Source organism: Passer montanus, unplaced genomic scaffold, assembly GCF_014805655.1.
Source record: "Passer montanus isolate IOZ18808 unplaced genomic scaffold, ASM1480565v1 scaffold171, whole genome shotgun sequence".
Classification (NCBI taxonomy): Eukaryota; Metazoa; Chordata; class Aves; order Passeriformes; family Passeridae; genus Passer; species Passer montanus.
Window position 1 is genome coordinate 509611 of NW_024364382.1, and position 11266 is coordinate 520876.

The window sequence follows — 11266 nt, forward strand, 5'->3', positions numbered from 1 at the left end:
AATCTGGATTTACTTGGAATTGTAACTGAACTCACCTCAAACGCTGAGCTTTCCTTCAGGAGTCTCAGCAGGAAGTGGCTACAGCTCAACCCTGGAGCTCCAGCCCACAGCCAAAGGTGTGGGGCTCACCTGGGGCAGATGGAGGCAGCCAGAGGTCCTGGAATCAGTTTGGGCTGAGGGACCTTTAGAGCTCACACCTTCCACGAGAGCAGGGTGCTTCAGGCCCTGCCCAACCTGGCCTTGGGCACTTCAGTGTGAAGGTGACACCGCCAGAGCTGGCCTCAGATGCTGCCACCAGAGCTGAACCACTCATTCCTGCTGAGAAGGACCCTCAGGGCCACACCTGTCCCTGTCACCACCAGGTGACTCCACATTCTGAATTACTGCCAAACCCACGCCCTGCACCTGCTGCAGCAGCACTGGGATGGCACACGCAGCCCAGAACAAACCACCAGTGACCCCCAGGTCACACAGCAGGGGACAGGAGCAGCTGCAGTGTCCCTGTTCTGCCGTGACCTGTGCCCCCAGCAGCACACACCTGAGCCCACACGTCACCAGTCTGCACCACACACAACTCATTTCAGCTCACACACAGGCGGTTCCACTTTCCCAGCGTTTATTCCTCCCACGCCTGTCCCCAGGGTGTCAGAACTTCTGGAACTGTTTCTTGGTGCCCGCAGCCTTGGTCACCTTGAGCACGTTGAAGCGCACGGTCTTGCTCAGGGGGCGGCACTCGCCCACCGTCACGATGTCCCCGATCTGCACGTCCCTGCAATGACACCGGGCGTCAGGGAGCTCCCGGGCTCACCTGGCCCTCGCAGCCTGCTCCTGGGACAGGCAGTGCTGGAACCTGCCCTGCAGGGTTCAGTAATGCCAGTGGCGTTGTCAGCAGCCCCTCAGGCGGGGACTCTGCAGACCATCGTGAGTTTGCACATCATAACCTGCGGGCGAGGAGGGGCTGGGAGCCCGCCCGGGAGGGGGGACAGGCACGCACCTGAAGCAGGGGGAGAGGTGCACGGACATGTTCTTGTGGCGCTTCTCGAAGCGGTTGTACTTGCGGATGTAGTGCAGGTAATCGCGGCGGATGACGATCGTGCGCTGCATCTTCATCTTGGTCACCACCCCTGCCAGGGACAGGGACACGCACACACTGAGACACGGGGGCTGCAGGGGGACTGCCGGGCATCCCCCGGCACCAGGGATCCCTCCTCGTTTACCAGCCGTGCAGAGCCAGCCTCCCCCCTTCTGTCACAACCCCGCCGGGGCTCCTCTCCAAACCCTCTGACACGTCCCGCGCCATCCCGCCCAGCTGCCCTCCAGGCCCTCTCCTGCATCAGTGAAGCCGTGTGGCAGTGTCGTCAGGCCCGCGCGGGCTCGGCAGACCATCGTGAGATTGCCATCATTTGCAGGCCACAGGGACCCCGGGGGTTGGCTACCTTGGCTACCTGCCCCACGTGTGCCACGGGGCGCCCCTGGGGGTGCTGCAGCTCACCTGAGAGGATGCGGCCCCGGATGGAGACGTTGCCCGTGAAGGGACACTTTTTGTCGATGTAGGTGCCCTCGATGGCCTGCAGAGACAGGCGGCTGTCAGACACAGCCCGTGTACCACCAGAGCCCACACAGCACTCAGACACACGTGGGGAAAAGCCACCAGAGCTCTCGAGTGCAAGCAGCACTGCCAAGGCCACCTGTGACCCTGTCCTGAAACGCCGCACCCACCCCAGGGTCCCCACGGCCCCCAGCCCAGGCCCCCTCACCTCCTTCGGGGTCTTGAAGCCCAGCCCCACATTGCGGTAGTAGCGGGGCAACTTCTCCTTGCCCCCCTCGCCCAGCAGCACCCGCTTCTTGTTCTGGAAGATCGTCGGCTGCTTCTGGTAGGCGCGTTCCGTCTGGGGGTGGGGACGGCGGGGGTCAGCACGGGGGGAGCCAGCCCCGGGACCCCCGGCAAGGGAACTCGGCACCGAGGGTGCGCCCGGCCCCGGGGCACCGAGACCCCACAAAAGCCCCGAGCACCCAGACCAGCCCCGGGACACTGGGCCCTCTGCCCTCCCCCAAGCCCAGGCACCGAGGTCCCCGCTGCCCCGGAGCTCGGAGCACGGCACGCTGTGTCCCCGGTGCACCGAGAGCCGCCCCCTCCCCAAACCCCCGTGGCCAACCGAGAACACCCCGCCCTCGCCGGCTCCGAGATCCCACCCCCGCTTCGCTCCACCGACCCCGGGGAACGGGCCCCCGCGAGGAACGGGTCTCCACACCCAGACCGCCCACACCTCCCCTCATCATCCTCCCCACTCCCTTAAGGCACCGAGCGCCGCTCCCGCACGCCGCCCCTCCCCGGGCCGGGCCGCATTCCCCGCGCCCCCACCACGGCTGGGCCGGTATCACTCTCTCAGGGTCCCCCCGGGGCCGTGCCGGGGCTGTCCCGGCGCTATCCCGGCGCTATCCCGGGCCCGTGCCGGGCCGTGCCGCGGGCCCCGCGCAGCACCCACCTGCGTGTCCGCCATCTTGGCGAGCGCGGCCGGAAAGAGGCCGCGGAGCGCGCGGGGCGCGGGTTAACCCGGGGCGGGGCCAGGGGCGGGAAGTGACGTCACGCGGGCGGTGTGAGGCGGCGGGGCCGGAAAGGCGGGAACGGCTCCGGAATTCCTGAGGGGAATGGGGAGCGGAGCGGCCAGCCCAGAGCACTGAGTGCCGCCCCGGGGGACACTGCACAGCTCCCTGGGCAGCCCCTGCCGAGGCCTGAGCACCCTTTCCATGGGCAAATTCCTGCTGCTGGCCCAGCTGAGCCTGCCCTGGCCCAGCCTGAGGCCGTTCCCTCTGCTCCTGTCCCTGTTCCTGACGCTGTCCAGTGCCTGTTCCCACAGGTCACACAGCCAGGGCGTGTTTGGGACACGGAATGGAGCCACGGCCCAGAGGGCTCGGTGCCCCCAGAACCCCCAGGAGACACCAGCACTGGGCTCCACCCCCTTCAGCTTCATCCCCATCGTCCTCATCCCCATCCCAAGTATGTGCATCTCACCCCAGGAGCAGCAGGGAGCCTCTGTGTGAGGGCCATGAAGGGGTCCTGGGGGTGTCCCCGGGGGTGTCCCCAGGAACTGCGGTGGCACCTGGGGCCCAGGGCACCCCACCCCTGGGGAACCAGGGCTGGCACCTGCTCCACGAGCTGCCCGCTGTCCCCGACAGTCACAGCCTCGCCGCAGGGCCCGTGGCTGCCCACAGACCCCCAGAGCTGGGGGGGCAGACCCTCAGGGGTGCCTCAGGCCAGCAGCAGCACGCGGTCACCCAGCCGTGCAGGGTGCCCTGGGCAGCCCCCAGCCCTGCGAGCTGCACAGAGCGGGCAGGCGCTGCCCTCAATCAGACCCTTTATTCCCAAGGGTTGTACACAGCACAGACACACATGCCCTCCCCATGCACAGCCCCCCCGCCCGCGCCCCGGGGGTTGCATAGAGAGCGGCCGGCTGGGGCCAAGGGGGCAGAGCCAGCCCGCCCCGCGCCCCCCGCCCTGCGACCCCGGGGGCCCCAGGGTCCTGCCCTGCTCCCCCCGGGGCGCCGGGCGGGGCCGGCCTCTCACGTCCAAAGTGCAGCCCGGCCCCAATAAATTAAAAAGGTCCGAGTCCGGGTTAAAAAGGGGGCGCGGGGCTCACTCCTCGGGGGGCTCGGTGAGGAACGGGGAGGTGACGGCGTGGGCCTGGGCGATGGCCGCCAGCTCCTTGAGGAACTCGCTGAAGATGACGGCGCAGTAGACGGCGTTGCGCACGCGCAGGGCCTCGCCGTGCCGCGCCGGGGGGGCCAGGGGGTGCAGCCCCCCGTCCCGCAGCCCCTGCAGCGCCAGCTGCGCCGCGTGCCGCGCCCGCGTCGGGCTGTTGGCGTGGCGCAGCAGCAGCTCCCCCAGGGACGGCTTCCTGCTGCGGGCTGGGGCACACGGGGGGTCAGGGACGCCAGGCTGGGGGGACAGGGCACACAGCCCCCAGCCCGGACCCCAGGGACAGCTCATGGCTGTGCACACACAGGGGATGGCACCCAGCCCCCAGCACAGCCCCCAGCCCCCCATGCCACCTCCAACCCTCCTTATCACACAACACACAAGCCCCAGGCCCCCTCTCCAGTCCCTGCACAGACCCCGCACCCCACCCACACGCCAGACTCCCAAAGCAACCCGCAGCCCACCACCCACAGCCAGCCCCTTGTACAGCGCAGCATGCAGCCTACTGCACACCCCCAGCCCGCGTGCAGCCCCCAGCCCCTGCACAACACACTGTGCAGCCCCCAGACAACACACAGGCCAGCCCCCAGCCCCGCGTGGCAGTCCCAGCTGCCTGCAGAAGCCCCAGCCCCCCACCCGTGGCCGTGTCCTCACCCAGGGTGTCCGTGCGCCGCAGGGCAGGCACAGCCCCGGGCCCCTCAGCCCAGTCCAGCCGCCCCCGGGCAATCAGGTACTTCTTGGCCTTGAAGAGCAGCGCTGGGAAATCCTCTTGAGTGGCAGCGAAGCTCTCGATCTTGTTCTTCACCGAGCCCAGCACCTGCAGGAGCACAGCACAGGGGTCCCCGCAGGAACAGGGGTCCCCATCAGATGGGGTGTTCCCTTGAGCAGAGGGTACCCAACAGGAAAGGGGGGGTCTCCACAGTAAGGAGGGGATCCAGAGGGGGTTACAGCCATGGGGCACATGGGGCAGGGATGGGCTGGGCAAACTCAGCAGTCTTGGGGTTAAAAAGGGTTAAAACCCTTTCCACCACCTTCCCATGACTCCGTGAGGGCGGGGCTCCCCAGGGGCCGTACCTGGAGCAGGGACTTGACACTGGGCTGGAAGACCATGTTGGTGTTGAGCAGGAAGGAGCGCAGCAGGGGCTGGGGGTAGCAGGCCAGCTGGGCCACCAGCCCCGTCAGCAGGAAGTTGACATACAGAGAGTTGTGGGGCATGTTCTCCAGCTTCCCAAATAGCACTGACACGAAGGGGCCTGGGGGGTGTGTGGGGACACAGCGGGGTCAGGCAGGGCCCCGCGGGGAGCCGGGACCCTCCGTGTCCCCCCGTGCCCACCTGTGAAGGGCTGGCTGGGGGGCGGCCCCACCGCCCGCGGCGGGCTGGCCACCACCTGCGCCAGGGGGTCTGGGGTCCGCGGCGGCGCCCGCCCGGCGCCCGCGTCCCCCTCGGGCAGCGCCGCAAAGCTGGCAAAGGCCTCCTCCTCCTCGTGGGACAAGGGCGGCTCAAGGGGTTCCGTGGGGGTGGCCGGGGTGCCCCCCACACCCCCGTTCTGCATCTCGGCCTCGATCTCCCGCAGCTCCTCCGTGAAGGTCTCGATGGAGACGCCGGCACCCGGGGGCTCGGCGGGCACACGGGCCAGCAGCTCCTCCAGCAGTGAGTCCACCGAGGGCAGCGGCTCCCAGCCAGGGGCCTGCGCCCGAGGGGCCCCGTTCGGAGCCCCCCCGCCGCCCTCCCCCTCGCCCTGGGGGCTCCGACGGACCTTCTTCACCACCACGTCCCCCTCCGGCCGCCCCGGCTCGGCCGCCCCGTGCGCCCCGTTCACCAGCGTCCCCCCCTCCCGGGGCTCGGGGCCGGGCCCCCCCGCCCTGGGCTCATCGCCCCCGAGGGGCCCCCCCGGCACCTCCCGCGCCCCCTCCTCGGGCAGCCCCCGCTTCTTAGTCCGTGGGGTGGGGGGCCCCGGGGGCCGCCCCGGGGGGCTGTCGGGGCCGGGGGCTCGGGGGTCCTCGCCGTCGTAGGGCGCCGACCAGACGCGGCAGGCCCAGGCGCAGCGGTCGATGCTGTGCCGCGCGTCCCGCAGGTACTCCAGGTAGTTCCTGTCCAGCTCCGCCACCTCGTCCCGGGGGCCGGGCCGGGCGGGGCTGCCCGCGGGGGGCCCGGGGGAGCGGGGGGCGGCAGCCTCGGCGGGGGCCGCGCCGGCCTGGCGCATGAAGAAGGACAGGCGGGACGGCGTGGAGGGCTTCGGAGCTGCGGGGGCGTCTGCGCCGGGGCTGCCGTGGCCTGCGGGGGACACGGGTCAGCACCGGGAACAGCACCGGGGGCAGCACCGGGCTGGGGCTGGGGCTGGGGGAATTGCAGGATGTATGGGATGGTGGCACAAGGCTCAGCACTGAGCTGGCAGAGGAATGGGGTCCCAGCGGCTGCAGGGGTGGCATGGGGGAGCACAGTGCCAGGACAGGGCTCAAGTATGTAGGGATGGCATGGCATGGGGCACTGTGCCAGGACAGGGTGGGGAAGGGGCTCAAGGTGCCACAGGAATGGCACCAGGGGCTCAGCGCTGAGCTGGGACAGGGTCCAAGGGGTCAGCAAGGCAGAGCTCAGCAGTGGGACAGGACAGGGCCACAGTGTACGAGGGGGCCATAGGGATGGCACAGCTGGGACTCATCAACAAGCTGGAGCAGAGGTGGGTTACAGTGGCCATGGAGACCCCAGGAGAGGGCTCCATATCAAGCCAGGAGGAGGACAGGGTCGAAGGGGCCACAGGGATAGCACAGGACAGCTCAGTGCCAAGCCAGGGTAGGAAAGGAGGATCCTGGGAGAAGGCTCAGTGTCAGGACAGGGTCCAAGGGGCCATGGGAAGGTGGGCTGGGGCCCTGAGGGGCCGCAGTGGCGTACCCCTGGCCCGGGCGGGGGGCTCCTCGTCCCGGTCGCGGGGCGGCGGGGGGCTCTCGGGCCGGCAGCAGCGCGGGATGAGGGACAGGAACTTGGCCGCTGTCTTGCCGTAGATGTCCAGGTCCCGCACCGCCCGCTTCTGGCTCAGCATCACGTGGCTGCAGGGCAGCAGGTACCTGCGGGCAGGGTGGCACAGGGCAGCTGCAGGGGACACACGGACACAGGGACCCTCCACAGGACCCCAGCCCCTTCACAGTGGGGCAGATGATGTGGCTGCCTCACATCCACACGCCCACCGGGGAGCAACTCCCCAGGCCCACCCCAGAGGAGCCCCAGAGCGGGCCAGCAGCAGGTGACCCCCGGTGGCCTCACCTGAGCACCAGCTGCAGCATCACATCCTCGCAGTTGAGGCTGAGCAGGGTCTGGAAGAGGCTCAGGGACACCATGCACAGCTGGGGACAGGGCAGGGCGTCAGAGGGGCAGTGGAGCGGGCAGTGCCACCCAGCCCATGGCAGAACAGGGGATGGGAATGGGACGGGACAAAGATGGGGACACTGGGGAAGGGATACAGATGAGGACGGGGACGTGGGGGGCGCGGGGCTCACCCGGGAGTTGCTGTTGATGCGGCCCACCAGCGTGTCCAGGATGGTGGTGTTGTCGTGCCGGTGCAGCAGCACGAAGCGCAGGAAGGTTTTCAGCAGCGCTGTCTCACTGACGCTGCGCAGGAACAGGTCCAGGTAGGCCGTGCTCGCAATCATCTCCTCCACCGAGGTCTGCAGCAGGGGCACGTGCAGCTGGGGCCGCAGGGACGGGCGCCACGGGGCCCTGCCCACCCGCACGGGCGGAGACCCCCCTCCCACACTGCTGCCAGCTCCCTCACCTTGTGCAGCGCTGGCCCCATGACGGGCACGAGGAACCCGTTGTGGACGTAATCCACCAACTGCTTCTGCACCAGTGGGTGGGCGACCTGAGGGGCCGCAGGGGGGTCAGGCAGCCTCCTATGGGGCTGGGAGTCCCTCTCAGCAGCCCCCCAGCCCCACCTGGATGACGGCATTGCAGAACTCCAGCGAGTTCATGAAGAGGACGAGGGAGGAGACGCCGATCCAGTCCTCGCGCCGCAGGAAGTGCCAGTCATCTCCTCGCACCTCGATCTTGCGGGGCAGCGAGGAGTACAGGGCGCTCAGGCCCGTGGCCAGCACCTGGGAACACATGTACTCGGCTGCCCCGCAGCCCCTCGCACCTCGGGCTGCTGCACGCAACCGGCCTTCCCCAAACCCCTGCAACCTGCCCCCACAAACCTGCCCCGCTCCAGGCAGGGCAGCTGGGCTGGGCCCTGCCCACCACTGACCCCAGGGAGTGGCCCCCGCATCCCCAGCCCAGCACTGGGCCCTCCAACATCTCCAAGCCTCCCATCACCACCAAGTCCTCCTATCATCTCCAAGCACCCCGTTCCCAGGCCCCTCATCATCCCCAGGCTCCTTGGAGGCTACTTGTCACCTCCAAGTCCCTCATCACTTGTGGACCTTCCATCAGCCCCAGATCCACCATCATCTCCAAGCTCTCTATACCGAAGCTCTCCATCATTTGCAAGCTCTCCATCGCCCAGCTTCCATCATTCCCAAGCCCCCATAATCCCCAGCCCTGTCCCCCACCATTTCCCTCTGGGCCTGTCCGTGGCTCTTGCCCCAGCTGGCCCAGCTCTGCCAGCAGTGCAGGGTCCCAGCACGGTCCCGGGGAGGGGACACCACCCTGGGGAGGGGAGCGCTGCCCCGAGGAGGGGACGCGTACCGGGCAGAAGTAGGAGTTGTCGGTGATGGACTGGGCCACGGCGCGGTTGCTGGCCGACATGGCCATGATGAGCAGCAGCGCGTCCCGTGCCTGCTGGCCCCGCGCGCCCTCGTGGTGGATGAAGGGGATCAGGAGCGAGAAGATGATGAGGTTGGCGGGGCCCTGGTCCGTGTGGCTGTGGAAGAAGAGCTCCAGGATGGCCGGCTCGCGCGCCACGGAGACGCAGAGCTGGTTGAGCAGCAGCACCAGGCTGTTCTCCAGCGGGGCCGAGGCGGGCTCGGCGCACACGCTCAGCAGGCGCAGCAGCGGCGTCAGCACCGGCTTGTGCCGCAGCAGGGGCTGCCGGGCCTGGCTGATCAGCATCTCGTACAGCTTCAGCTGCTCCACCTGCACACGGGGACACGGCGGGAAAGGTACTGAGACCACCCGGCCCTGCTGTTCCTCCAGCACACTCAAACATGTCCCCAGGTGCCACATCCACATGGCTGTGAAATCCCCCCAGGGCTGGGGATTCCAGCACTGCCCTGAGCCATCTGTGACAGGGCTGGAGGAAATTCCTCCCATGAGGAATTTCCTCCAGCATCACAGAGTTTTCAGGATGGCTCCAGTAGTCTCAGTCCCAATCCAACCAGTGCCCTGCCCTTGGCCTGGCTGACCCTTGAGCCAGCATGTTCACCCTTCGGATGCAGCCTGTGCCAACCTCCCCACAAACCGCCCAGCACTGCAGACCCCTCTGCTCCCCTCACTCAGACCTTCCTCTCCTCGGTGAAGTCGCCCTGCAGATGCCAGCACAGGAGCCGCTCCAGCAGGTTCTCAGCAGCCACAAACTCCAGGATGGGCCCGCAGGCCATGTCCCCGTCCCCCTGTGACCTGTCCTTGTCCCCGTCGCCCCAGGGCCGGTCCTCAGCCAGCAGGTTCAGCATCTGGTAGGTGTTGTTGCGGACGGCGCTGAGGTCATCGGGGGCCGGTTTGCTCCCGCGCCGCTCCAGGATCCGCAGCACCTGTGGCAGGGGGCCTGGCAGTGAGGGCTGGGGGCTGCAGGGTGGGGGGATCCTCGCTGCCCCCAGCCCCGCTCACCTGTGCCCAGTGGTTCTTGAAGACCATGAGGCAGGTCTCGGGGTCAGCGGTGACGGGGGGCTGCAGGCTGGCGCTGCGGGGGGCTCGCTGCCCGCCCGCCCGAGGGGTCAGCTTGCTCAGCCAGCTCATCCTCTCCATGGGCACGGGGTCACACGCAGCTCCGGGGCAGCCCAGCCGGGCTGGACGCGGCCTGGCACCACCGTGGGGGCACAGCGGAGCGGGCGGGGTGCCAGGGTCCTCTCTCCATGCTGCTGCCAGCGGGCTGCAGCGAGAGGGGCCGTCAGAGAGCCCAGCCCCACCTCACGGCCAGCAGCAGGCAGGGAGGCAGAAGGGGAAGGAGGAGGGAAGCCAGGAAGGAAGAAAGTCAGGAGGAAAGGAAGGCAATCGAGAGGAAAGGCAGGCAGGAGAGACAGCAGTGGGAACTGGGCTGGGCAAGCCTGCTGGGGCAGTGGTGGCTGGAGGACTCTGGATCCCGGCCCTGCTCACACGCAGGACTGGACTTTAAACCAGGAACTGGCCCAGCATGGGCGTGGGGAGCACCCAGCAGCCACAGGGACACCAGGACAGCTGGGACAGCTGCCCACCCCCGTGCTCAGCAGCACCCACGGCCGGCGCTGCCAGGATATTTATAGTGCCCCGTGCCCCAGCAGCACCACTGCCACCAGCACGGCACTGAGCACCGAGGCCCCGGAGCTGGCACCGGCGTGCCTGGGGTGGAGAGACACCGCAGGGGCCCCCAGTCCCCCCCCAGCACGTGGGGAGGGCAGTGGCTTTGAGAGCCAGTGCCACAGCCCTTGCATGGCGCCTGGGGAAGTGAAAGTGCCATTAAAGCCACGCCAAACCACAGGGGCAGGAAGGGAAAGTGGCTGAAGCTGGGGCAGTGGGACACGGCACTGTCTATTTATACCCGGCTCAGCCCGTCCCACCCACAGCCAGCGCTCGTGTGGCTGCTAAAGTTAGAGCCACTGCATGCCAGGGCACTGCCAGCCCTGTCACCCAGCACGGCGGCCCCAGCAGGAACGCGGAGCCAAAGGCCTCAGTGTGGCACACTGGGGTGTCCCCATGCAGGGACCTGTGTGACACACGGCCAGAGCCATGCTGGTGGGACAGGGACACCAGCTGTCACCACTTCTCTCCTGGTACCAGTGCCCCTCACCCCAGCCTGGCTGTGCCTGTCACATACCAAAGGACCCAGCCACTGGGGCACAGCACGGGGCTGTGGCACCACCCCAGTGTCACCCCGGTGTCACCCCAGTGTCACCCCGTGTCACCCGGACGGGCTGTGGTGGGGCAGCACCCTCCACCCGGGCAGCAAGTAGCCAGAGACTGGGGGGTGATCAGGTGCCACCAGACCAGGGAAAGGCAGGCAGGGACACCGAGGGCACAGGGACACCCGGTGCCACCAGGGCAGGGACAGGGACACCGGGGCACGGCCACCATGGGTGGAGGACAGCACCCGGGGCCAGGAGGTCGTGGGTGATGAGCACCGGCCCCTCCGATGCACCCGGGAACCGAAGCACCGTGCGGGGGTCACCGAGGGGCCGCCAGGGCTGTCACCGGGTGAGGCGGGGGCTGCCCAGCCCGGGGTGCCCGCCGCGCCGGGGCCGCGGTCCCCGGCCCGCGGAAGGCGCTGCTCGCTTGGGCATCCTCGGTCCCGGGGGCACCGGCACCGGGACGCCCTGCGGCTCGGGGGTCACGCGGGGCCGGGCCGCCTACCTGGGTCAAGGTCGCGGCGGTCCCGTCCCGTCAGCGCCGCACCTGCGGAGGGCACGGGAGGCGTCGGGCGGGGGCCGGGACCCCGCGACCCATGTGCCAGG

The 11266-nt window shown here is 68.8% G+C and overlaps 3 protein-coding genes and 2 non-coding genes across 6 annotated transcripts in view; 1 reads left to right on the plus strand and 4 right to left on the minus strand.

Annotated features, from left to right (window-relative positions):
• Nucleotides 1-599: 599 nt before the first annotated feature.
• RPS11 (ribosomal protein S11) lies at nucleotides 600-2714 on the minus strand. The gene is made up of 5 exons (XM_039704329.1): nucleotides 2487-2714; nucleotides 1758-1889; nucleotides 1493-1568; nucleotides 995-1124; nucleotides 600-769 (listed from the first exon to the last, which is right to left on the minus strand). Exons 1-5 carry the CDS (start codon nucleotides 2499-2501, stop codon nucleotides 646-648), a joined length of 477 nt encoding a protein of 158 aa, XP_039560263.1. The 5' UTR covers nucleotides 2502-2714; the 3' UTR covers nucleotides 600-645.
• On the minus strand, nucleotides 856-943 carry LOC120499999. The gene has a single exon (XR_005627016.1). It is a non-coding gene; the product is annotated as a small nucleolar RNA SNORD35 (small nucleolar RNA).
• Nucleotides 1325-1408, minus strand: LOC120500000. The gene has a single exon (XR_005627017.1). It is a non-coding gene; the product is annotated as a small nucleolar RNA SNORD35 (small nucleolar RNA).
• A 625-nt stretch (nucleotides 2715-3339) lies between the features above and the next one.
• FHIP1B (FHF complex subunit HOOK interacting protein 1B) lies at nucleotides 3340-11207 on the minus strand. Of its 2 annotated transcripts, none has more exons than XM_039704301.1 (13): nucleotides 11166-11207; nucleotides 9450-9711; nucleotides 9125-9373; nucleotides 8373-8759; nucleotides 7625-7735; nucleotides 7465-7551; nucleotides 7190-7357; nucleotides 6957-7036; nucleotides 6588-6760; nucleotides 5031-5972; nucleotides 4772-4950; nucleotides 4352-4514; nucleotides 3340-3906 (listed from the first exon to the last, which is right to left on the minus strand). In XM_039704301.1, exons 2-13 carry the CDS (start codon nucleotides 9585-9587, stop codon nucleotides 3635-3637), a joined length of 2949 nt encoding a protein of 982 aa, XP_039560235.1. In that variant the 5' UTR covers nucleotides 9588-9711; nucleotides 11166-11207; the 3' UTR covers nucleotides 3340-3634. The 2 variants fall into 2 exon arrangements, with proteins under 2 accessions (XP_039560235.1, XP_039560234.1); XM_039704300.1 differs by having other exon boundaries at nucleotides 7625-7783.
• Nucleotides 10929-11266, plus strand: part of CNGA4 (cyclic nucleotide gated channel subunit alpha 4) — a 4775-nt gene continuing 4437 nt past the window's right edge. Inside the window, 1 exon segment of the mRNA XM_039704321.1 lies at nucleotides 10929-11194. Within this exon segment, the coding sequence (XP_039560255.1) occupies nucleotides 10929-11194 (266 nt within the window).

Coding starts and splice junctions, on each gene's coding strand:
- RPS11 (XM_039704329.1), bottom strand. Junction 1,125..1,492: donor CCGGGGCCGCATCCTCTCAG/GTGAGCTGCAGC, acceptor TGTCCCTGGCAG/GGGTGGTGACCAAGATGAAG. Junction 770..994: donor CACCTCTCCCCCTGCTTCAG/GTGCGTGCCTGT, acceptor GTGTCATTGCAG/GGACGTGCAGATCGGGGACA.
- FHIP1B (XM_039704300.1), bottom strand. CDS start 9,587: ATGGAGAGGATGAGCTGGCTGAGCAAGCTGACCCCTCGGGCGGGCGGG. Junction 7,784..8,372: donor ACAACTCCTACTTCTGCCCG/GTACGCGTCCCC, acceptor ATGTGTTCCCAG/GTGCTGGCCACGGGCCTGAG. Junction 4,515..4,771: donor GTGTCAAGTCCCTGCTCCAG/GTACGGCCCCTG, acceptor GTGCTCCTGCAG/GTGCTGGGCTCGGTGAAGAA.